Genomic DNA, 24,249 nt, shown 5'->3' on the forward strand with positions numbered 1-24,249 from the left:
AAATGAATGTTTAAAGAACAAAATGCTGAATTAATTAAATGCACTTAAAAACACCACAACTAACAATGAGTTGTTTCATACACCCTCAGAAATAAAAGATGAATAGAATGATAAATGAGCACTCAATTACAACACAGAGGAGGGAAAAGAACAAACAAAAAATAAATGATGCTCTTCAGCATGCGTCCTTTGGGGATTCTCTAACAGCCATGTGAAATTAAACCATGAGGAAAAAAAAACATTCAACAGAGGGGTTATTTTTCTCCATAAACAATTCATCTCGGCTTACGCAAGAACAAGTCAAGTTTGATATTCAGTAGGAGCACAGTCTCCAATAGACGATGACGAGAAATAATGAGGAAATATTACCCAAAACTCTCTCCCCAGCTGAGTGGAGACACAAGTCAACAAAGAAAAAATTAAGAAGTCGTTGAATTTTTGATTTATCAAGGGGAAAAACTTTCCTCTTTGTTTTCAACAAATATTTATTGAAAAGCTGCATTAAGAATCAACTACAAAACACTCTTTGGAAGCATACAAAAAAAAGAAAACATGTGTAATGCAAATAACATTAATGCAGCAAACACATTCATAGTTGAGTTGAGTTGCCTTCGTTATTTCTGAATGAAAGCAACATTTTATATTATAGCAGTGGGCTGAGAATGTAAACTTGAATAATGCGAGGTAGATCCAAAGAGAAAGGCCAATGCTGCGGTGCTCTGATCTGCACCAACACGGAACACACTCCTCCTCTCCAAGAGTTAAGACACCGTAGTTCTGCTGCGGACACCGTACAATCCTAAGTGTGAGGTATAAAGCCTGACCGGCAATCCATTACTGCTGTATGAGCATTCAGAAAGTTCTCTCGGTTTGATAAAGAACATCCACTCCCTTTCCTTATGGTGCTCCTTTTCTACTTTAAGAGGCTTTCTTCCCCCCCCGCCCCCCCCGGAGTGAGGTTTCAATACTGGGGCTCCTTCCTGTCCACATTGATAATACTGTCTCTTATTCACAGTCAATTCTTCGTTTTGTCTTCATATTTCCAAGAGAGCCGCTGTGCACCACACTCCTGGCCTCTCCACTGCTGCCCGCCCCTCAGTCTGCATTGATATACGGGTCTAAGCGAGAGAAAAATACCCATGAATCCCTCCAAAATACATGTGTCAACCTGTACTGATTCACCCACCACAGTCCTGCTTTACATCCAGGAAAACATGTTCAACTAAAGGCTGTTTCATGATTCACTGCATAGTCGCCCTGCAGCTCTGTGTGTGCAGGTGTAAATGCTGCTTGCTACATATGTGTCCCACAGCACATCTCTGTGTGGTATTTGGACTAATTGGTGTATTTAACATCAGAGCGTTATTTGAATGCATAGTTTAATAGAAGTGGTTATTTTTCCCCAGCAGTTCACTGTTGCACCCTGAGCTCTTACCATGAGGACCCGGAGGTCCAGGCTCTCCGGGCGGTCCTGGTAATCCGTCTTTTCCAGGAGGTCCTGGAGGCCCATGGACTTGGGAAGCTAGGATCCCTGCAGGTGTCTTCTGCACCGCGGCAGTGCTCGATAGCTTCTCTACGAGGTTAGAAAAACAAAAAAACCAACAACATTCAGAATGACGAAACACACAAAAACAGAAAAATGTCATTTGGAAACTGTTTTTACCTTCGAAGACCCTCAGCACTTCGTTTCTGATGAACATTTTGAGTTCTTCCATGAAGCTGGTGTCACCCTGTCAGTGCAGTGTACAATGAGGATAAACATCTTTCATCCACAGTGAATTGGCAGCGGAGGCAGCTAGAAGACCCCCCCCACTGCAATTTGAAACAATCTGTGTTGAAAGAAATAACGGAGAGCAGCGATTACTGTTCACCCTCCTACTGAGCATATTCTGTGCTTCCTGCACGCTTCTTACCTGCCTGATCAGTATCTCTTCTGTCATCACACATCCTGTTGCCCTGCAGTCATCTCGGTCCAGTTGCCTGAGCTTTGAGCCTCATTATCCTCATCATTATTTTACCGGCTCAGATTCACTAAACCTCTGCTGGTTTCTCTAGAGTTTTATGTGAACTTAAGAGTTCCAGAGCCGCAGTTTAGTTCCGACTGCCTGATTAATTACTGATTGAAGTTTTACGTTTGAGATTGCGGTTTGTTTTTTGGACTGATCAAAAGGATTTTGCTCGACTGGAATTTTTGCTTTTGGGCTCTTAAACGGACTCAGGTGTAAAATGTACCTTTTCATACCAACTCTGCATGCCCTTTGAATCTATAAAAACTATATTCTCTGACACTCAAAGAATTTCCGCCTTTAAGAGTTACCATAGCGAACAATTTCCCTTTCCCTGAGAGGTATGTAACTGTTGTGGCTGCATGCAGCACGTGTAAAATGTCTGTGACACACAGAGGTGTTTTCACTGCTTGGCACGCTCACATGTCTCTGTCATTCTCTCTGTCCCCCCACATTCCTCCCTCCGTGACCTTCAGTTGTGCTTAGTCGTGGAGTGGGAAGCGTTGAGCCGAAAGAGAACAACAACAACCTCTCTTGCACAGCCCTGTTTGATGTTTCCTGCAGAAATCTGCAGCTGCACCGTTTTCCACACGGGCGACGAGAACTGAACCAGTTATGCAAGCTCAGGAAGGAAGTAGGCTGAGGATGATTTGAATCATCTGGCGGGGTTGGGGGGTATCTTCAAAGATGCATCTCCAAATGTACAACTTACCAGGAGGTTTGCATTCTCCAATCGTCCTGGAGGGCCAGGATCTCCCTTTTGACCAGCCTCTCCCATCAGTCCGATGGGGCCGGGGTCTCCTGAGCGCCCCCTGTCGCCTTGGACCCCTCTCTCTCCAGGAATCCCTGGATCCCCCTGCAGTGGAGAAACCCAGACGTCTCTCGGGTTGAAATGATGGTGGTACTGGTCTATGTTGAGTTCTACACAAGGGCTGAATTTCCTGGCTGACATATTCAGCGCTAGAATCACTATTTTCCAGCCTCACTCCTACACAACTTTATCACATAACACGTTATGCACACTGGCATATTTGCATTATACATATATAAGTGTCCAACCAGTCTCCTGACCTGAGGTTCTTTAACTAACTATAATACTAAAAGCCTCGTTTTGCATTCTCTATCTGCAAAAGATTAATGTGTGAGTGTGACAGAGCTCTTTAATTTTGCCTTGCAAATACAAAAGGAAACTGCACTGAGCGTTAAATGCCATTATCTAGTGCTTACGTGCTTGTGGGGATTAGTCGTGTTTGTGCTAAAGTGAGGACTTTCATTACTATTCATCAAAACCTCTTTGGTGCATTGTAGTCGGAGCCATAAAAACTGCTTATTTTTAGGAAAACAGGAACGATGCTACTTACACGTTCTCCTTTGGACCCTCTGTCCCCTGTTTGACCGGCGGATCCCTTAGAAAAAAGCACAAGGTAATAACTAAATCATTAGGGGCACACATAATACATACGGAAGCTTTTCCGTAATTACGTGACTTTGAGAAATGTACACATTTCCAATAACTGTGCATGGATTTCTTCTTACTCAGGTGTATTGCTCATGTAATATCTCCCCGTACAGCGTTTCACCTTCTGCAATGTTACGGCTGCTCTGCATCACTCCTGTTTTTGCTTTTGAAACGCCTGCTTTCCCAACAGATGTCTCTACTGTATGGGGAGGCTGGGAGAGAAAGTACCTGTCTCCAGCCTCATGTCACAACATCTTGTGTCTCCCAATCCCTCCCTGTCACTCCTCATTGCCTCCCTTTACCGATCTTACAGCAATACCCCCCCCCCCCCCCCACCCCACCCCCCACCCGGGGGAGCATCTTTGTCTCAATTTCCTGCTGGATTACAGAAGCAATGCAAAAGACAATCTGGCATGATGTGGTTTTAAAACGGGCATCTCTCCGAGATGCTGTTCTCCCCTGCCTGCTTTAATCTGCAGCACTCTGTATTCCCCAATGCCTGATGGGAGGCTTAAATCCATCATCTTGCCCACTGAAATGTGCTTCCCTGAGCATTATATGAAACCTCAAAGCAGCGTGCGAGGAGTCTGGGAAGAGGAGCAAAGCCACCTGCTAGATGGCACTGTTGCCCCACCAGAAACACAGGAACTATTGCAGAAATACATGGAGGGGGGGGGGGGGGGGGGGGGGCTGTGTAGGGTCTTCATGCAATGCTGCTATTTTGGTGGAAGAGAAGTAACTAATAATAATAAGCAAACAATAAACAGCGGGGGTTGTCATTAAAGCGCAAAGAAACGGGTGAATTAGACAGCCTAGTCAAACCAGTTTGGTATTACACTGGATAATGAGTTATTAATGGCTGTTCATAGTGGCTCTGTTCTGCATGCCACGAACCCATCGTGTGTGATTCTGTGTAAATAGTGTATGATTTATTTGATCAGTCACCAAAAAAAGGGTTGCAGTATTTGTTTCAATTTAGCCATGTTCATCAGGCAGGAAAATACATATTTAATCTATATTTGTCTACCGCCCTCTGTTGCAAACACTTTATCATTGCCGGAAAGCATTCACTTTATAATTAGTGTAAGAAAACTAAAAGTCAACATCGCCTTAAATCTGCAGCATTTCGTTTAGTTTTTATCAATATAATCTCAAATATGCAAATGGGTTTAATGCACTCAGGATGCTGTAGCTGGAGGGAGGAGAGGAGGGTGGGGGGGGGCAAAAATCTGCTGTGCCATCTTTCCACAACTTGGCTGATGTAAAAGCCCTTCCATAAGAGGATTTGCAACGTGTTTGCACAACTCACCTTGTATCCAGGAGTTCCATCTTTTCCAGGTCTCCCCTGCACAAGGAGTGCAACACAAACAAAGACATTTTATATCAGCTCCCACCTTCGATTGGATCAGCACTGTTGCACTCCTAGTAATCTCCACAGTTAATGAGATATCTCAACCAAGGGATAATGATCCTGATTGCTGTGCGAACACTGTTCCATTGTGCGCTTACGGGGAAAATTACACAAAACCATCTCTGATGGTAATTACATAGAGGGATGTAATCATCCACAGGACAAGGGATCGCTAACATAGCATATTTTTCCTATGTTGTCCTTGAATCAAGTTTTCTTTCTCTCATATAATGGTTCAACCCCCCCCGCTGATGCAGAGGAACAGTGTGCTATTCAACGCGCTATTGTATTTCCAGCCCGGACATTACCGAAAGGTGCTTTGGCGACTGCTATTTGTGATTAAAAAAAACAAAAAAACAACATGATTCACGTAGCATCCTTACAGCAACACCTTGGGGTCCCTCGGGCCCTGGGAACCCTGTCTCTCCGAGCGGTCCCCTCTCACCCTGTCAAGAGAACAGAGACAGCCGATATGTCAGTCCGCGGTGACAAAGGAATGACACGTGGATTGGCAGCTCAAAGAGAGTTAGAGGCTGCGGCTCACCGGCTCTCCTGGGATCCCTGGCTCTCCACGAGTGCCGGGCTTCCCCTGTCAATCACAACACGGGAGGAAAACAGGGCGGGTTTGACAGGTCGTCAACGGTGTCCCAGCTACAGCACCTCTCCAACCTCCCATTTATAATACAGCAACCAGTTTAGTACGGCCTCGCAGGCTGTCCGCGGAACAGACCCCGGGTACACAGTACGTCTGAGTTATTAATCAACGGTGTTGAGTTATGCCCCTTCTGTTTTAATAGTTTGTGTGCTTTGTGAAGCATCATCAAATTGTTGCCAGCAGCAGACTTAAACAAGCCAGATGATACATCATGGAGGAGTGTCAACGGGTATAAATGATAAAACAAAAACAAAAAAACGTACCGAAGGACCTTGTACCCCAGGTGGACCAGGCAAACCATTATCGCCCTGAAGGAAACCATAAAATACATGTAAAAAACAAAGAATACACATAAATCACTATCAAGCAGACCCAGAAAAGAGCCTAAAACTGGGTATAATGAACAGGCTGAGGCTTTCTCAGTTTGGACAAAGAGCCTTTAACACAAAACACAAATCCTCATGTATACGTTGTGATAAACGTCGTCTTTAGGAAAAAAACACTTTTCATTTGTCAGTACTTTGACAGTATTTCCCTAAAGAACAAACTATTCTGAACTGTCTTATAAACTAAAATGTTCCCTGAACACACACAGTATCATACGGTCAATCAGTGGCCATATTTCCAAACAAATTTAGATTCAGGTAGTTGCATGAAGGACTACTTGTGCCTGTGATTGTTTTGGATCCAAATAGCTGGGGTACTAAAACCTGAGATTCCCTCAGTCAATAAAAAAAAGACCCAAAAGGTGATTGAATTCCAAACACAATCTGACTTGAAGGAACCCGTATTGTGTTTTACCCACTTTCCCGTTTTATTTTTGTAGATTAGTAGGTGGATATTTCCTTTTTGAAATGTACAGAGGAAGCTCCTTCTCTCACTGTGAATTGAGATTAGCTCATTGCAGATCATGAGAGCCTTCTCTTACCTTTGCACCGGGTAACCCTTCAAGCCCGGGTAATCCCATGGCCCCTGGTTCTCCCTATAAGAGAAAAGCACCAAACATCACCACTAATATCCACAAGTATATCCCTCTTTTTTGCATCCGAGAATTATGATAATTTTAGGAACTACGACGCATGCTGCCCCCTGTTGTAGGCTATCGACGGGATAAAGAAGAGCCCCGTTTGACGATCAGAATCGCACATTCTTTCTGCGCTAAAACCGAGCCTCATTCCTGGTGCACAAGCAAGTGATGGCCTCTGTCTTACCTCATCTTGTTCAAGCGGCCATGGAGAAATGCCATTACACCGAATAAAGGGGCAACCGCTGCTGACATAGACGGATTGTGCAGGTAATTGTCACACATGTAGATTGTCATGAATAAGCAAGTGTGACGAAGGGAGAGAGTGGGCCAGCCAGAGGATCAGCTGTGAGACAGATTGGGGCAATTCCACCACAGCAATGGGGCCGCTCCCACAATTTATTAAAATGTCAAATTAACATCCTGGTGAAAAATCACTGTGCAACAAAACAATAAAAAATGCAATAGGCCCCACGAGAACACAGAATTCATGTTGATGGCCCTGAATTGTGTCCTTGTCTGCGCGGATTGTTTTTAGGCATCAGTATGGGGGCGCGGGGGGGTTGTAAGGCATTTGAAGTGCAGAAAGAGTTCATAGGCTCCCAGTGGCGAGACAATATGGTCGAGCAGTTTCATATTTGCAGGAGACATGATCATTGTTTCGCTGAGCGTTGGAATTCTACTACGAGTGGTTGAGTGTTTGAGGCTTGAGGGTGTATTGACTTATGCTGCAGAGATCCACAGAGACAATGAGAGAAAGCAAATGGAAACTCTCTGACTCGGAGTCTATTCTTGGGAAGCACGAAAAAATAGACAAATATTACATAAAATATATATTCCGGAATGAGAAAGCTTTCACTCACTGCAAGTCCTTCGTCTCCTTTGGGACCCTGATGAAACAGAGAGAGGGAAAAAAGGACATATTTCTATGAACAGGACAACCGTTACCGTGATAATCATGAATACAGTCTGAAAGGACATGTACTGTATGTTGGTGTGGTAGAAAATGATAGCAGTCATTATTGCTTCTCTTGCCTACAAATCATGCTTCAATGGTGTTATGTGACACCGCTGTTTAGACTGTGGTCTAAAGCAGCTTTTAAATCATAAGGATCATATTATCAGGTCTGGTTATCACAAATTCACGTGTAGACCTTCAGTAAAGCAGTAGTGATACATTTGGACATTTGTCTCTCGGAGCTGTTGTCCTGTCATGGATCCAGTACAGGGAGAGTCTTCCTGCAGATTGAGCTGTGGTCCATGTGCATTGTGCACTGGGGATATTAGATGGGTTTACTTTTTCATCCCTCTCTAGCTGGTGGATGGATCCCTGCGGGGCCTGTGAATGAAGGAGCCTGGGCCCAGGAGACTGGACGAGATTATAAACTGTCTGATGAGGCGGAACGGCAGCAGCTGATAAGCAAATCGGGTCACTTCAGTTTTGGCAACTCAACTTCCAAGTCCATTTTACATGTATGATGTTGTGTGTCCCGGGGCAGGTCATAATAACCTGTTTGAAAGGTCAGGAAGCCTCCTGGCCTTCACCAAACACCGGCTCTTGGTGTACATGATTGACTGATAGGTCCCCAGTACTCGACATAACTCTGGAGGGCTGCTCAGGTTTCTTATTCAGCTCACCCAGGTTCTGCGGCTCATTCAGTATCAACACGAACGTGTTCTCCACAACACACTGTAACGGTTTTGCTTCAAGCATAACAACAATTATACTTACCGGAGCGCCAGGAGCTCCAGGAGGTCCTAAAATAGCTCCGCCACTCTGAAAAGACGTTGTTCAAATGTTAACAAAGCCGTTTAAAATCAAAAGCACCGACTCTTTTCTACCAATTTGATTGGAGGCATTGTGACGTGCATACAATGGATCCTGATGACACAGGCGCCGAGTTGTCAGTCATTTGAAAAACCTTTTACCTGCAGCTTGTACAGACTGCTCATGCCGTTCCCCTCCACATAGGGGACGCCCTGAAACAAAACACAACCATCGACAGTGAACACCCTCGCAGAGACGCCTCACTCTTCTGTGAGTTTTGGGCACCAAGAGTACAGAAAAACCGTGCAGCAGGTCTGGAGCAGTAATACACCGTTAGGCTCTTAAAAGCTACATGAGAGAGATCAATAGCTAATTTGGCGAATGCACAGAGAGAAGGAAGCAGCGTGCGAGGGAAAAGTGTAAAAAGGTTGAAAAGAAATAGAAAACTGGACGTGAGCCAGTCGTATTACCGAAATACAGAAAAAAACTGTGTTTTAAAGCAATCTGCGTATGATAAGTAGGTAATCACGGCTCCTCGGGTAGAATGAGAAGACGACACCATGTTCCTCCTGGAATAGAGGGCATCTATCGTGAGCGAAGAAGGAGTCAAGGTTCTCATTTAGAAGCAAGAAGATAGCTGTGCCCTTTTCAGGCCACCGAGCCGTCCCCTGTCCTCCCAGACGGCAGTTTATGGGACCAGTGGGTGGGGGTGGAGGGTGGGAGGGGGTAGGAGGGGGAGGTGGGGGCAAGGAAGGTTCAAGGGGACGGCTGATGAATTATAGATTTGCCTTTAGATGTGCTTACTCACTGGCCTTTTAAAGGGTGCGAGGAAGATTCACTGCAAGTGAGCAGGTCGCCACGATTTCATCACATTTTTGCCAGTTGTGTGTTTTTTGTTACACTAAATTGCAATTAAATATTTTTTCTTCTGTAAGAGACGTCTTGGAAATGTTTTGCCTCTGACCTGATCATGGGAAAAGAAGAGCTTTGAATAGTGCTATAAAAGCAGAATGTGTGTGATGTAAGTCTGGAACCTTAAGAAGTGAACACGGACAGAAACTACGGCCTTAACGGAGGATTTGAGACTTGTTATTACCATCCGGCTCTTTCTGGCGCAGCGGGAACTTACCGGAGGCCCTGGAAGCCCTGGTCTGCCCGAGGGTCCTTCACTTCCCTGCCAAACACAAACAAGAGGAATTATTAAACACATGGAAATGGAAATGATCAAGCATAGTCTCCTGCTAATGTATTCTGATGACAAGGAACCTCATCTTACCACCTCTCACAAAAAATATATTAGATTCCTTTTGACTCTCTTTTAAAACCAGTCCTTTATTATACGCTTTGAGACGTGGACACTTGAAATGCAAATTAGCAAACATACAGTTTTAAATCAACATACTTGTTCATTAAGCTTGTAAGACATACACACTATATAGATTACATATACAGTAGTTAATAGAAGACCGTACTTTGTCTCCTTTGCTTCCATGTGGGCCCACTGGCCCTGGTCTACCCATAAGCCCCTGCAAACAGAACATATTCCCTTTTTTAAGCATCGACCGAAGACTTTACAGTAAACATAAAAACGTACTTTGTATTATGAAATAATGGAAGGGGTTCTTACTGGGGCCCCGGTGCGACCGGACACACCGGGAAGTCCTGGCACTCCATGAGTCCCCTGGAGGTCACAAAGTGGATCATCTTTTTGTAAAATAATGTCTCACTACTGAAACTAAATATTTTTTATTTATATATTTTAGAGCAACGCTGGACATACAGTGTATTCCAAAACATTACGGAGAAATGAATTTAGTGTGCAAATTGTTTACTACAACTCAATGGATGTATTCTCTCTTGGAACTTCACACGTGAGGATGTTGTACAGATAAGATGTACTTCACTAGCAACACAAAGTCACAAATGAACGGATACAGACACACAGTCAGTCCCTTTGTAATAATTCTATACGTAACCAAACAGGACATGTTTGCATCTTGACCTGTTGTATTACTGGCTGTTGAACTAAGCAGGTGAATTTATAGTGATAATGGTGTTTAAAACTATATTTTAGTGGGATAACACTAGATAACTTCTGGCATTATCATCACATTTTAATCTTTATAGCACCATTGAACATGCAGAAGCTTTGAAACATATGATTGTCTTCATGCAGCATCTGCATCCATTTGTTTAGATAAAACAATAGTGGTTTGTTCGATATAGATGGTCTTGCACGGGTTTCTTTCAATGATTTTTTTATTGTTGGAAAAAACTTTAAACAGGGATATAAAACGTGTTTTATTAAGCCTATAAAACTAGTAACAAGTCCGGCTGTTAGTGAAAATATCCTGCCTCTGCAATTCAATGCCGGAGGTTGACCTATGAAATACTCCTGAGATCCTCTTAAGACTGCCCTGTTTTTTTAATTAGCACACACACATACAAGCACACATGCTCATGCGGGGCAGGCTCTTTTTAAAGTAGCTCCTTGGAGGGCAAAGATAGGGCACGGTGCACGTGCAGCACTGTGGACGGCTCATGATGGCTCCTTTTGAAAGCAGACGTTCAGAGGAGACAGGCTTGAAGACGAGGTAGACATTACAATATATTTACATTCTTTTGAAAAACCCACTCCTCAATGTCAAAAGCGACTTACGCATGGTTAGATAAATAACGGATTCATTTGTTTGGATTCAGCTCACCTCCTCCCCTTTATCTCCCGCGGGTCCTGAAAAGCCTCTCTCTCCTTTTACTCCCTGCAGGGAGGCAGAAGCATTGAGGGAGAGAAAGGTTTTTTTTCACATAGCAATGAAAAGGGCGTAAAACTAAAGACTGACGGGTGTAAACGTCAAAAATGTCTCTTTCCCTCTTGCAACACACGACTTGAAATAGCCTATCCGGGGTACAACACCGTATCCATAGTGACAGCGTGTATGGAATAATACGTGTTGTAGAACAGATGGTAGTCTCCCAGAGATAATCCAAAATCCTATTTCTGAACGCAGTATTCATTGTGCATCTCTATTTCTCAGATTCACACACATTTCAATAAACGGTATCATTAGCGTCACAGATTTCTTTCTGCCATGCTCGCCTACCTTTGGGCCTTCTTTCCCAGGGTTTCCCATAGGACCTCTGACACCTGGATCCCCCTGTTTAATATGGAAGCCCCCAATGAACACGGGTGTGGGCACATAAGCTCCAAAGCATTCAATAAGCGCCCCCCGAGGGCGAATATAACAAGTGTCATGTAGTGCAAACTTAAATTAACACGTTTTGCAACATCTGTTCCACATTGCCTGCCATGCTGATGAGTTGCTTTTACCTTTTCTCCCAGTATGCCTTCCTCTCCTCGCGGTCCTTGGGGCCCCTTCTCCCCCTTCTGCCCGGGGAGCCCGGGGACTCTTGTCTGGCACACGCTGCAGGCATTCTGCCCACGCAGGGAGGAGGCAAAAGTGGTGGTACAGATAAGATTTCATCAGGTTGAGCTGGAACGCTGGCTTTCTCGCCCTTTATTAGCCCCCCCGGTTGGAGGATGAGACCCCAACTGACGCAAAGTGTTCTCTAAATGTCTGCAGAGCAGAATGACGTGAGCCCACCAAGAGTGTCTCTCCGAGAGCGTCCCTCGCGTAGGGGAGTGGTGAACTTTGTCAGACTCATTGATAGTGACATTCAGGTGAGAAACTTAAATAGCATTGCCTCTGAATCCAGCCTGGGCACTGCACTTCATCGACATTAGCTGGGAGCTGTAGGTCGGGGAGCCAATAGAAACAGGCAGGGTGCACCAGTAAAAAAAAAAAAAAAAGAATCCTAGCCTGAAATACCAAACAGAAAATGATTTGCACATGCTGGTCCTCGAGTTATCCTCCAGGAAATCTTATCAGTAAAGCAACATAAGGCGGGCATGTTATTATTCAGAAATAAAATAAAAAATGTTTCAATGGGTTTAGTCATTTTGCCATCAGGGTGTTAAATGTATTAATTAAGCGTGCCACCAAACAGCTGTGACGGAGGCTACAGTGGGTGCATTTAACAGAGCACTTAATGGATCAAATAAGTTGACACAAAGAGGTGAGAGAAAAGAACAACTGCTTGCATTAGGTTTCATTTATATGATTAGTCATTTGATGCATTATATTTATTGGCAGAGCTATGTGCTGTCCTAAAGGTAACATTAATTAGTTTAGTGACTCAGAAAAAAACATGGAATTACTCTGTTATTAGCATGGACTGATTTAAGTGGCCATTACGAAAGATACAAGCCGGCAAAAGAATCTCAGGTAATAAAGGGCGACGGCTGGAAAGTGTTTCACATTACGTCTGCACCTCACAGTTCCTGAACAGATTCTGCATTTGGTCAGTGATAAAAAACACTCAATAAAAAACTCAATACTCTGCCTTTTAAAATCAGCACACGCCTGGTAGTTTAAGCAAAAATATTTCTTTAAACTCTCTGTTCAGAGCATTCTTTCGGCAGTCCCATCAGGTGCTTCAACGTTTGGTAATTCGAGGTTTAAGTGACAATCTGCCAGAGGACATTAAATTAAAGCATTTTAAGAAGTGAGGACTTTTCTCAGGGGGCATATTTGGGGTTTTGGGGGATTACATGGAATAGTGTCTTTGTATCAGACATTTGAATGATGCAAATTTTATTTATTAAAAGGAAAAACAAAAGGACTACTCCTAGTTTTCCCCATCGGACACTCGGTCATCAAGCAGTAAAGTCATACCCTAAATTACGCATGTCCGGCATGCAGCACCCTCAGGCAGAGAGAACGTAATAAAGATATTGACAGCATTTCATTCTTCTAAACAATTCACGCTGCAAAATCTCACTAAACTGAAAGCATCCATGCATTGATAAAATGCTACTCTTTGAAATGAGCAAATATGAATCATTTTCAACCACTAAGTCGGGATACTCTTTTCATCTTGTTGTAATTATCGTTAACCCACGAGGAAGAAATACCTTGAGTAACGCCCCCATGTCTCCAACTATTGGCAGGGCCGTCTGTCAAAGAAAGAAGAACAAAGAAACTGCATGAAACACAACTGCTGTCTAAATATTAAAGCTAACACATCTTTTAAGTTTTGGAAATATTCTGTTGTTCTTTTTTTGTGCAAATGCTAAATTACTAAACTACTAAATTGCTGACAGCCTTTAAGGAAAGTAATTCATAGTTTCAGTGTTTTGTTTTCTAGATTTCAGCTGTAACGCTTGAGGAAACGGTTTAATAACCTAATATTGCTGGAAGACAGTTTTCACAATTTCAAACTATGGATAATATTTTTATATATAATATAAAACAGACAATAAATGGGTTTTATGGCTTTTAACCGTGCGCAAGGCTTTGATGCACAACTCGTTCTCCCACAGAAGCTATCAAACTACATGTTGCTTAGTTGAAAAACATGAAAAGAAATCACAGAGACAAAAGCATGTGCTCTCAACAAGGTGCTGCCAATTTACTGCAATATTTTCCTCAAAGTGATGTTTGTTGTCGAAGGGCAGGACCGCTGATCATCTAATAACTGCAGCTGCAGTGTGAGGGTTACCTCGGTTATTATTGCAGATCAGTGATGCTGAACTGCAGAGAGCAACAATGAGATCTTCTCACTTACTGGTTGACCTGGGGGTCCAGCTGGGCCCGGGGGTCCTGGCCTGCCTGGGGAGCCCTTTCATTGAGACAAAGAAAGGAGTTAATGATCTTACCCGATGCGATGGCAGATATGGACCCGTTCCAGTTAGTGGGAATTTGTGTCCGCGAGCCCCCGATACATTGCACTTGTTCTTCCACAGTGGTTGCAGTCCATGCTTTCAGCTACATTTTGTCTGCAGTGTACGAGGGAGTGAAAGCATAGGCTGATCTCACTCACCTCTCTTCCTGTGGCTCCAGGAGGGCCAGATAAACCCGGGGCTCCGCGAGGGCCCTGAAAAACATGCAGGCAGGCTGATGCGTTAGGCGATACTGCTCCACACAACCAGACAACAACCAATAAAGATGGCAGAATGATATTGGTACTGTAAAATAATTGCATGGCCTCTGGCCACGGCGTCAATATGCTGAACACCTGTGGAAATAAACTTGTTGTTGAGTGTTGTAGATTAGCAATTTTCCACCTACCTCAATTCCCGGCTTTCCTTCGGGTCCCATGCGGCCCTGAAAACACATCACATCTTGTTAACACTATCTACCCGCGAGCACCCAGGATCCAATAAAGGAATTGTGCTGGACACCTCCTGCTCTATTGATCGTCTGTCTCCAACGATGCTGTATTTCCAAAATGAAAGCAGACTCACTCACAATCAAATCTGCGTTAGGGCCCAACGAGCTGTGCAGAGCATACAGTATACCACGAAGGAAGATTCGCAACATGCCAGCACCTCACGGTAATAACCGCCGTTTTCATCTGAGTGTATTTAATGAATTGTGAAATGTTCAAAAAGGATCTGTCTCTTTAGAGGTTTTAAGACAGTAATCATAGATTGACCAACATAATACATTAGGGAGACAATCAATACAAGATCACACTCACAGGCGAGCCTGTGATACTTTCTCCAGGTTCGCCCTTTTCCCCGTGGTCACCTGGCAGTCCCGGGACACCTCTCTCGCCCTGAAGAAAATCCAAGGGAGCCGTCACTGGGGTTTTAGAGCCGCACTGCTTGATCACAGTCATTAATTATTGCTGGTTTGCCTTTAAGGCTGAGAAATACGTCAACCAAGGAGCATGAAGGTATTAATGTAGGCGTATAATGTACAGTATTAAATTATGTTTAATAACATCAATATCAACATCAGTTCAACTAATGTTACATAAATATAATTTCTATAGATATTTGAATTATTACCTATAGTATTAACGTACAAACACACCGTCTTTGCCATAAAGAGTACGTATCTATCTGCAGAAGTTATGTCAGAGAGCAATATGCATGGCTGTGCTGTTGATGCTCCAGCAACCACAGCGCTACCTACCTTGGGCCCGCGGGTCCCTCTGCTTAGAGACAAACCATCGCCCTAAAAAACAAGCGGAAGAAGACATCAGAGCAGGAATTCACTGCACACTCATCAGCAATTCACTGTGAGGCCTGAGGGGCAGCGCAAAAAAGCTTTTGTGTCGTGTCGTGTGTCGTCAACAGGAATATTGACTCTACACGAGCTACAAATCCACAAAGGTGAAACGGTGGACGCAGCATTATGATCCCATGTTCCATACTATTTAAGCCATTTTAATAGTTCCCGTGTAAAGAGCCAGACCGATAATGCCGTTCCACAGAAAAACCTGGATTGGAATTGAGGCCACTGCAAGTGTTATTTACTGTACGCTTCTGATGAGACATTGATTTTCTGTGGTCAGCATATAATAGTGTTACAAGTCCAACACTGCACAATGTTAATTAGCCGTAGAGAAATTGGATTTAAACAAACACAGCAATTTTAGTTATAGGCCGAAAACGTAGTAATTGACATTAAAGCAGAAAAGTTAAGCGAGTACAGAACTATTTGGGATTAATAATATGAGCCTGCTCCATTAGACATTATGCAATGTAACTCTGTTTGTATATATATATATATATTTATAGTATATACACACGGCATAGATAACCTCTATAGCAGTACTATTGCAGTACCTGAGAGTAGAGAATGATAAATAATCCATGCAAATAAAAAAAGCCAGAAGAAATGCAAATTTTCCATCATTTAAAGGCAAAATCAATGGCGACGTTCACTATTTAAGCACACTATTAGAGACCCTCACAGCATCTGCATTAACTTCTGTTCAATGCTTTTTCCCTTGTTCCTACACAACAAAGACAATAAAATGCCTCCAAATATAAATGACGGCGATGCTGTTTGACTACATAACAACAGAAGAGATGATTGACCTGCCGTAAAAACATCTCCCCATGACGCTTGCACACACATACACCCATTATGTCTATGTCAGAATTGCATTGAAAGAGGTCAAATACGTCAATCATTCCCTAATTTCTGAACACACTACCCGTTGCAATGAGTGGTTCTCTTCACGGGTAATGGCCCCTTCAGTGTTTCCACTCACAAACAAACATGATTGTTTTAAAGCTGAAGAGCGCATGGCAGTGATTGTGGAGTGCACGTAACTCTAAGCAGGACTGAGCCCACGGCTCCTTTTCTAGGTGCGCTATAATGAACATTTCTATATGCAAAGCCATGTCCATAAAAGAGAGTGCTTCAACAGATATAAGCTCTAAAGTGGGAGGATAGGTGATCATCCAGGCTGGGGTTATCCAATGGTAGACTACTTAATGGCATTGCATCTCCATAATGTCCTGGCAGCTATTCAGCTAGAGGACCTTGTTTCTAGTACCTTTACAGCTGCTCTTAATACAGAGGATATATGCCTTGGGAAAATGGGCTGCATTGTTGTCTTCCTGTTCTTCAGTTTCAACGTTTGGGACTCGAGGGTCCAAAGATAACGCAGTTATATTTTTATAAACGTCACAGTACGCACCATATATCCACCTCCAGGCTCACCAGGCTCTCCCTTAGGTCCTTGTGGCCCCATCGCTCCACCAAAGTCTCCCTACAAACCACAAAAAGACAGAGGTTTTCTACATAGACAAAATGTCCGGCTCATTCATTTCAGAAATGGAAAAGGTGTAGTGTACTACCCTGCAGCCAGGTGAACAAGTAATAGTCTAGAGGGTCACGCAGGGGCACACAACGCGTACCGGGATCATTTCAATAAGCGGGAATGTTAACATTGCTTGGAGGTCACAGCTCTTGGCTATGCATCAACCTTACAAAATCAAGTTTGTAGGTTGGAAATCACTGTCTGTTACACGGCGGTAACAGCTTTGGTCTGCTTTTTTTTTCCAGGCACAAATAAATATTTGGTTCCCGTGTCCAAAATGAAAGAGACCACAAGGCACAAATGCATATTTCTGGTCCGCTTTGAACTTTGGACATTTTTTAGTCTTGACTCCTTAAAGCACATGTCCACAATTTGTCATTCCCCCATTCACACCCACACATGCTGGGAAAATCCCCTAAAACTACAACCGTATGATATATTAAGTTATGAAAAAGAAATAAAAAGTGAATATTGATAAGTATTCATATATGAATGCAGAATGCTCCATGCTGTACGGGCAGATGGATCGTGAACGCCTCGGCCTACAGTGCATCATGTGATGAACACAGTTTTGTTTCAGCCAGAGGAATATCATGTTATAAATCCTGCCAAATAGATTGGACCAAAATGGCTGATGAGTTTGTGTTTACTTCCGGTTGTTCTAAACTTTACAGTTGAACTGTATGTAACTCCCTTCTGCCATTTCTGGCAAAAATAACAAGGAGCCTTTTGGAAAGAGCATAGATTTCCTGTCAGTGTGAGTGTGAAGTGGGAGGTCTGCTTGTTTTCCCTGTTGATAGCAAATACTGTATTTTGAGTCAAGTTAATCTTAATCCTTATGTTAATAGTGTGAATATGTTGATTTTCTGAACGCAGCTTGTTCTTATAGTGATAAAGTTTGTAATTGTATGACTCTTATTAAAAGGAGTTTGGGTTTGCCGGCCTGCGGCATTCTCCTTGCAGATTGCAATCAACTCTGGTACTCTGGTCACTTCGCTCACTCCTCCCTTAGCATTTAGTTGTGCGAAACCATGGAGACGCTCTTCACCTCACTCAGAGAATTCCTTACCGTAATAAAATGACTTTAGTAGCAAAGTCAGTCGGGCCCTGTTACTTGTATACTAATGAAAACCTCTTTTCATTTTTTGCTAATACATCCCTCGAAACGCTTCACCCTAAAAAAAAACGTATTTTATGGATTTTTAAAACTGAAGACTTAATGCATTTAATACTGTTTTTCTTTTAATAAAACAATCTTTTTGTAACCAAGCCAACGTGTTGGATCCAGTACCAGGTCTGTCGGACAGCTTATAACTCAAGTGTTTTTAATGTTCCCCCAAAATAATTTAAATTCCCCCACCAACAATGTAACCGTGTTAGTGGCGTGGCTTCGAGGACGCAGTGTCGGTAGGATCAGTACTTTGGTTTAGTCTAGACGGTCTGATTCAAATCATTCTCAGCTGCACTTGAAACTATAACAGGGAACATAAACATTATCCCCTCAAAATCTGCATCTTAGGATGCTGATGATAGCATTTAACTCAAACCCCCCCCTGGGCCTAAGAAAGAGACGCAGTCTTATTGGCAGATTTACTTTCAGTATCCACATAGTTTGTAAGAAGTTGGCCCACGCTTCCAGCTAAGCATCGGCCTCTTGTCTATTGTTCATCTTTTAACCGCCATGTGAATGAGTCAGAGGTTATAGCACAGCAGAGAGACATATACATGTGAATAGATATAAAAGGCTCCAGCCCTTTTCATTTCTCTGCCCGTGAGGGTACCAGAGTAGCTCCAGTGGGTGGAGAGTCTCCAGCACAGCTATCTTCATGTCAACGAGCGAAAAAAACACCAACATACATGCAAGCTTCCACTTTCAACACAGTGTTTGGAACTACTGCATGAAGGCATTTGTGTGTAAATCACAGAGTTCTCAGGGACGTCAGAGCAGCAACACAACGTTAAAACATGATGATGAGAATTACATGCGGGGCCAAATATCTGAAAGGTGTCTTCATAAGCTGTCCACGATGCTCAACGTGTGATAAAACATCACAGCTTCATATTTTCCTTTGAGGAGGGGACTTGATTTGAAGTTTACCTACCTTTTCTCCTTTCAGGCCATCTCTCCCAGGCAACCCTGACTCCCCCGGCGAGCCCTGTAAATAGTGGTGAAGAGAGACACATCTATCACCAGACCTTCATCTCCTCACAGACATTTATCTCCCCCTCCTCACTGCTTCAGCGGGCTGCCGTGTTCCAACATAATTTGCCTTAGCCAGGATTTATGAAATGCCTTCTTTCCCTCCCTGCTTTTGAGTAAAGACAGATGCTCATTACCCAAGCAGGTGTGGAGAACAGATTGAGCCTCTGCCTCCGTTCCTGGCTTAAAGAGCTTAGATTTGCCTCTTTCCACTAATTAATTCTTAAATTTGATTACTGATCGTCTGTGTAAAAAAATGGTGGACTTTTCTCGCTCCTTCCTCTCTGTCCTCGCCTGTTGAGGTTCCTCTGTTTATCCCCCTCTTTCATTTTGGCAGGCTGACTTAGAGAGTAGAGGATATGGCAAGGTGACAGATAAGGCAATGAAAAAGAAAGGAAGGCTTGACACGAAGTGCTTGTGTCGAGCGCCAATATACTTACTGGCTCGCCTGGGAGTCCCGGGAGACCAGTGGGTCCAGGCAGGCCTTGCTTACCCTGGCACAACACAAAGGAAAAGCAATATTTTGGGCTATTTTCCTCCTTTATTTGGGGACAGAATTATCCTGGCTTTCGAATGTTAGAGCCGTACATATTTCTTAACATACAGCTCATATCCGTTATTTGAGAGAAGCTTCCACATATCACCATGGAAACTTTGCTTATGTTGAATGATGGTAAATGGACTGTACTTGTATAGCGCTTTTCTAGTCTTCTGACCACTCAAAACACTTTAACACTACATGGCATCATTCACCCATTCACACCCATTCATACACTGATGACAGGAGAACCATACACAGTGACATCAGTAACCCATCAGTAACTACCATTCATACACTGTATGAAAACAGTGTAACAGTTAGCGGACAGTGTAACAGTTAGCGGAGCCTGGGATCGAACCGGCAACCCTCTGATTGGAGGACGACTCAACCCCAGACCGGCCTGATAGCAATGGCTACACAAGCATCAGTACCCGGCTAGTATTATTATTAAAGATTATCTTTATTATAATGATGTTTTTACAATATTCATCATAAACCAAGTTCAAAAGAGTTATCAAGTTTCCTCAATTAAAAGATTCCAGACATTTCAATTTGCATGTTGAACAAAGAGTAGCCTGTTAAAAGTGTAATAGGCAATTATCGCTTACCTATATTGAAATATAAACACATCAGACTCGATTTAGTTATTAAAAAACCTTCTCCCTCACTGTGGTTTGTAGTCAGCAGGGTTTTTGTGTCTCCATTTGACCTACATGGTACAGCTAAGTGGCACAGCTGAGAAGAAGAAGAAGAACAGCACGACTCACCTCTGGTCCTTGATTCCCCGTGAGTCCCGGCTGCCCGATGTTTCCCTGTTACGGGACCAATAAAGCATGAGTGAGAGGTATGGAGAAGACAAACATTAGGACGGTCACAACACTATATCTGAATCCAAAAAAGAAAATATTGTAGGGACATAAAAGCCAACTTAAAGGGTTTCGCTATCAAAAATGTATGCGCTCTGATAAAAGCCCTGAAAAAAACAAAAAGTGTATTTCTTTGTGCTCGGCTCAGTACATTTTAAAGAAATATTTTTGTTTCTTACTATACAAATGGCAACAAGTACAGATTTACTCCGTCAAAAGCATTGGTGCACAACACAGAGTGATACTCATCGGGTATCAAAGACATGGGAGCCTTGTTTTATTGGCAGTGGATATCGATGCTGAAGTTCTAGTCACCTTGAAGCCTTGCGGTCCTTGAGTTCCTCTCTCCCCCTTTAAAAGAAGACAGACAACCATCATTGATCCAGAAATGCATAAAGAAAATGGTCTTGTGAGCCAAACCTGCTGACTGGGGACCTTCGTGATGTAACCTTTCGTATTGTGTGAAGGCTAAGTACTGTGTTTGCTTATTTGCTATGAGAATGTTAATATACAATCAAAGCTGTAAATCACAAAGATCAGGTCTGAGATACCTACAGAACAGTTCATGTACTTTGCTTGATACCACTTACATTCATCACAGTTGTATGCTGAGCGTTTGGTTTGGATGCCTGATTCAATTCAGTAAATCTCTGACATTTGCAGCTTCTTGTAAAACACATGTCATTTTATTCAGCTTCTGATGTTGGGTTAACGGCTGCATCGGTGGCTTTGTGATCTGCTTGCCCCAAGAAGGGGCATCCGTTGTTTTGAAGTAGAAATTCGTTCTATGATATAATCTTCAGTGGGAACTGACATATCAAATTAATTTGAACAGCAGGTGATTTAGTTTTACAGTATTTCCGAATTGACACTTTTTTTGAGGTTACATAAGAAATGGCAACACGATTGCACGCTGTGGTGTCATTTTGCGATGAAAACGACTACTGTGTCTTACAATAAAAATCTCTTTACTGATAAATACAGTAGAAATGAGGTAAAACATTTACCTCGTCTCCCTTTTCTCCCTTGAGGCTCTTCTCCATCATCTCACCCTAGAACATACGGGAAAAGCGCCCACCTCAGAATAACTGACTGAAACGTACATCGTTTACAATCTGAAGAGAGACCACAGACGGCAAACACCAACATTTCAGGTTTTATGATGTGAACAGCTGCTTACAGTTCCGGAGAGCTGTCGTAATCCATGAGCTGTCATCACCTAGGAGTCGGGAAAAAGACACAGTGTTCCGTGAACAGTTTCCACTTGCCTTCCAATTACTGCAAGTGAAAGCTGTTGATTGTCTTTTAAAGGCAATATAGAAGAAGAGATAGTGAAAATGTTTCCCTGGTTGACAAATACAAAACAAATTCATATAGAATGTTTCTATAGTTCATTTTTGATCTTTGATGAAGCCCAGAAATGAGGCAGAACCACTTCGAACAAAAAATTAAATCAATGCTTTGATGCCTGAAAAACACGACGGGTGAAGAGAACAATCCTTCTTTTTACAGGTTACACACAAAAATCAAAGCCCTGCAAATATCAATACAGCAGATCAGAACACAAACTAACTGCCCCTTTATAGATTAACAATGCAGGTGAAACAGACCCAGCAGACACTGAGGATTAATCGCTTTTCAATGGACAAACTACTGACTTATACGAGCACACTGGACACAAATATGTACTCAAATGCATTCAAGTTGACTTAATCTTTATTGCCAACTCCCTTCAAATATTAAATTTGTCTCTAAAATGCAGTTGTAAGAACGGCTGGATGGAATGTTGTCGTCGCTGAAGAGGAAATTGATCGTTTCAGGCGGCCTGCTCCTTCGTTTCCCGATTTGCTCCAGACCAATATATGCCAGTTGCAGAGTGTTACAGTGATAAAGGACTATACAAATGAACGAGAATGAATGAGTAATAACCTTCGGTGAGGTGCTGCCCCGGTGCATCGTCTGCATTATCAGACAACCTTCAACCAGCGGAAGTCGCTCAACAAAGCCGCTGCTTTCAAAACTCTCGGCTCTCAGTTTCTTAAGAATACCGGACTTTGCATCCCGACTTTGACATAAACAAAATAACTTGGAAAACCTCTTTTCAGTAGACTAGATTAAAACTCTATTATAAATCAAACACTGGCCGCAATAAAAACAGGACGGCCGCAGAATTGAAAAGACAGTTTTGGCCACTTGAAGGAGGGTTGGGGGAAGTAATGGGCACGCGTGCCTTTGAGCACACTGCTCCTCCCCGTCACTAATAAACAGAAGCACGAGAAGGTTTATGAAGGGAGGGTAATGATCCGAACCCTTGCTTCTGCTGAGTAAGGGAAATCACTGCTTAACGGCCAAAATTATCTGCAACGGGAAAGCAGAGGATGGACAGACTGGTACTAAATGCTCAAACAGCCCCATTCATCAAATGACTAATGTTTTGCTCTGCGCTGTGTGCTACAGTGTTGTATACATCTCCTATATGCTGGGTGGCCCGTACCTCATCGCACAACAACACAACACGAGAACATTCGTCTCGCTTCCTCAGTTGAACTGAAATTTGAATTTGAGAGACAGCTATTAAAAAATAATGGCAAAGCAGGACATCAATGTTTTGAAAGGGCATTAAATCCGCCCCTATTCTTATTGGGGGAATAGACTTGCTGAAGGTTAGACAGAAACCAGTGAAACCAGTGGAGGGTGAGCAATATTTGTTCTCTGTGTAATTAAGTTGTCAAATTTCCATATGAATTGCTTGCTAACAAGCAATGAGAATGAGAATAAGAATAAAAGAAAATCAAACTTTGATTCCAAGCTGGTGTCTGAAGCCTTCGGAGGCTTAATTGCCGGCAAGTCTTTAGAAACAAAACCCATTAGGACAGAGTCGTCTAAATCTCAAACCCCCTCACTTCACTGAACTCACACTTTTATATTCGTGAACATTCTTCTAGAGTCATTTCTACCCCCCCCCCGCAGATCTTTTACTGATTTGTCGCAAGATATTTCTGACTTTGAAATGTTGAAGCAATGAGTCGCATCATCCCACCACCACGCAGCCTGTGTCACCTTCAGCGTGCGTCAGAGAGACACCGTGACGTCAGGATGTCTTTGCTTTTATTCGTTTCTCCACTAAATGTGTCACCACTGTGGTGCCTTCCAACCGAAATCCATTTACTGCCGTTTACAATTATGGACATTAGCAACAGGCCATGTTCTGCATGGCCTCTATGGATTTACACTGTAAATACCTTTTTGTTACCACATCCGTAGGAGACGGCCAGTGCAAATGTGTTAATTTAATACTAGATAGGAGAAGGAAATCACAGTTCAGAGCGTGCCGTGCTCCTGCAAGCTATTTCTTACACATTTCTTTGCTGTGAACATTGCAAAAAAAGAGAAAAGGAAAAAGTACCCTTGTTGCCGAGTTTAATACCTGAAAAAGTAAGCTCTGGCTTGGATGAATTCAACAGAGCTTATTTCGACTGACTCGAAAACGCCTGGCATACATTTTCTCAGTGCTAATACACTCTACTTCTAATCACATGGAAAATGGTATAAAGATGACACGTCACCATGTTGGAGATGTCATACATTGTACTTACGGGACCAGGAGGACCAGGAGGGCCCGGAGGACCAATATCCCCCTGAAATTAAACAGAAACAACAACCACTACGTATGAAAGACTGATAGTTGGCAACAGAG

General features: G+C 42.9%; 1 protein-coding gene across 10 annotated transcripts in view; it reads right to left on the reverse strand.

The window, feature by feature from the left end:
- Window positions 1-24,249, reverse strand: part of LOC120820757 (uncharacterized) — an 82,269-nt gene that overhangs the window by 5,904 nt on the left and 52,116 nt on the right. For 9 of the 10 annotated variants that reach the window (XM_078104196.1, XM_078104200.1, XM_040178885.2 and 6 more), the window contains 32 exons: window positions 24,149-24,190; window positions 21,733-21,771; window positions 21,560-21,604; window positions 20,868-20,903; window positions 20,454-20,498; window positions 19,586-19,639; window positions 19,048-19,101; window positions 16,823-16,894; window positions 15,304-15,345; window positions 14,864-14,941; window positions 14,452-14,487; window positions 14,204-14,257; window positions 13,949-14,002; window positions 13,296-13,337; window positions 11,652-11,756; window positions 11,425-11,478; window positions 11,029-11,082; window positions 9,951-10,004; window positions 9,796-9,849; window positions 9,453-9,497; window positions 8,485-8,535; window positions 8,288-8,332; window positions 7,419-7,445; window positions 6,460-6,513; window positions 5,795-5,839; window positions 5,421-5,465; window positions 5,260-5,322; window positions 4,775-4,810; window positions 3,368-3,412; window positions 2,719-2,862; window positions 1,664-1,730; window positions 1,436-1,573 (listed from right to left, as the gene is read on the reverse strand). In XM_078104196.1, the coding sequence (XP_077960322.1) occupies window positions 1,436-1,573; window positions 1,664-1,730; window positions 2,719-2,862; window positions 3,368-3,412; window positions 4,775-4,810; window positions 5,260-5,322; window positions 5,421-5,465; window positions 5,795-5,839; window positions 6,460-6,513; window positions 7,419-7,445; window positions 8,288-8,332; window positions 8,485-8,535; window positions 9,453-9,497; window positions 9,796-9,849; window positions 9,951-10,004; window positions 11,029-11,082; window positions 11,425-11,478; window positions 11,652-11,756; window positions 13,296-13,337; window positions 13,949-14,002; window positions 14,204-14,257; window positions 14,452-14,487; window positions 14,864-14,941; window positions 15,304-15,345; window positions 16,823-16,894; window positions 19,048-19,101; window positions 19,586-19,639; window positions 20,454-20,498; window positions 20,868-20,903; window positions 21,560-21,604; window positions 21,733-21,771; window positions 24,149-24,190 (1,819 nt within the window). Of the gene's footprint in view, window positions 1-467; window positions 1,119-1,435; window positions 1,574-1,663; window positions 1,731-2,718; window positions 2,863-3,367; window positions 3,413-4,774; window positions 4,811-5,259; window positions 5,323-5,420; window positions 5,466-5,794; window positions 5,840-6,459; window positions 6,514-7,418; window positions 7,446-8,287; window positions 8,333-8,484; window positions 8,536-9,452; window positions 9,498-9,795; window positions 9,850-9,950; window positions 10,005-11,028; window positions 11,083-11,424; window positions 11,479-11,651; window positions 11,757-13,295; window positions 13,338-13,948; window positions 14,003-14,203; window positions 14,258-14,451; window positions 14,488-14,863; window positions 14,942-15,303; window positions 15,346-16,822; window positions 16,895-19,047; window positions 19,102-19,585; window positions 19,640-20,453; window positions 20,499-20,867; window positions 20,904-21,559; window positions 21,605-21,732; window positions 21,772-24,148; window positions 24,191-24,249 lie in introns of those variants that run through there. The other variant, XM_078104201.1, reaches the window with a different exon arrangement.

The sequence above is a fragment of the Gasterosteus aculeatus genome, chromosome 6, assembly GCF_964276395.1.
Source record: "Gasterosteus aculeatus chromosome 6, fGasAcu3.hap1.1, whole genome shotgun sequence".
Taxonomy (NCBI): domain Eukaryota; kingdom Metazoa; phylum Chordata; class Actinopteri; order Perciformes; family Gasterosteidae; genus Gasterosteus; species Gasterosteus aculeatus.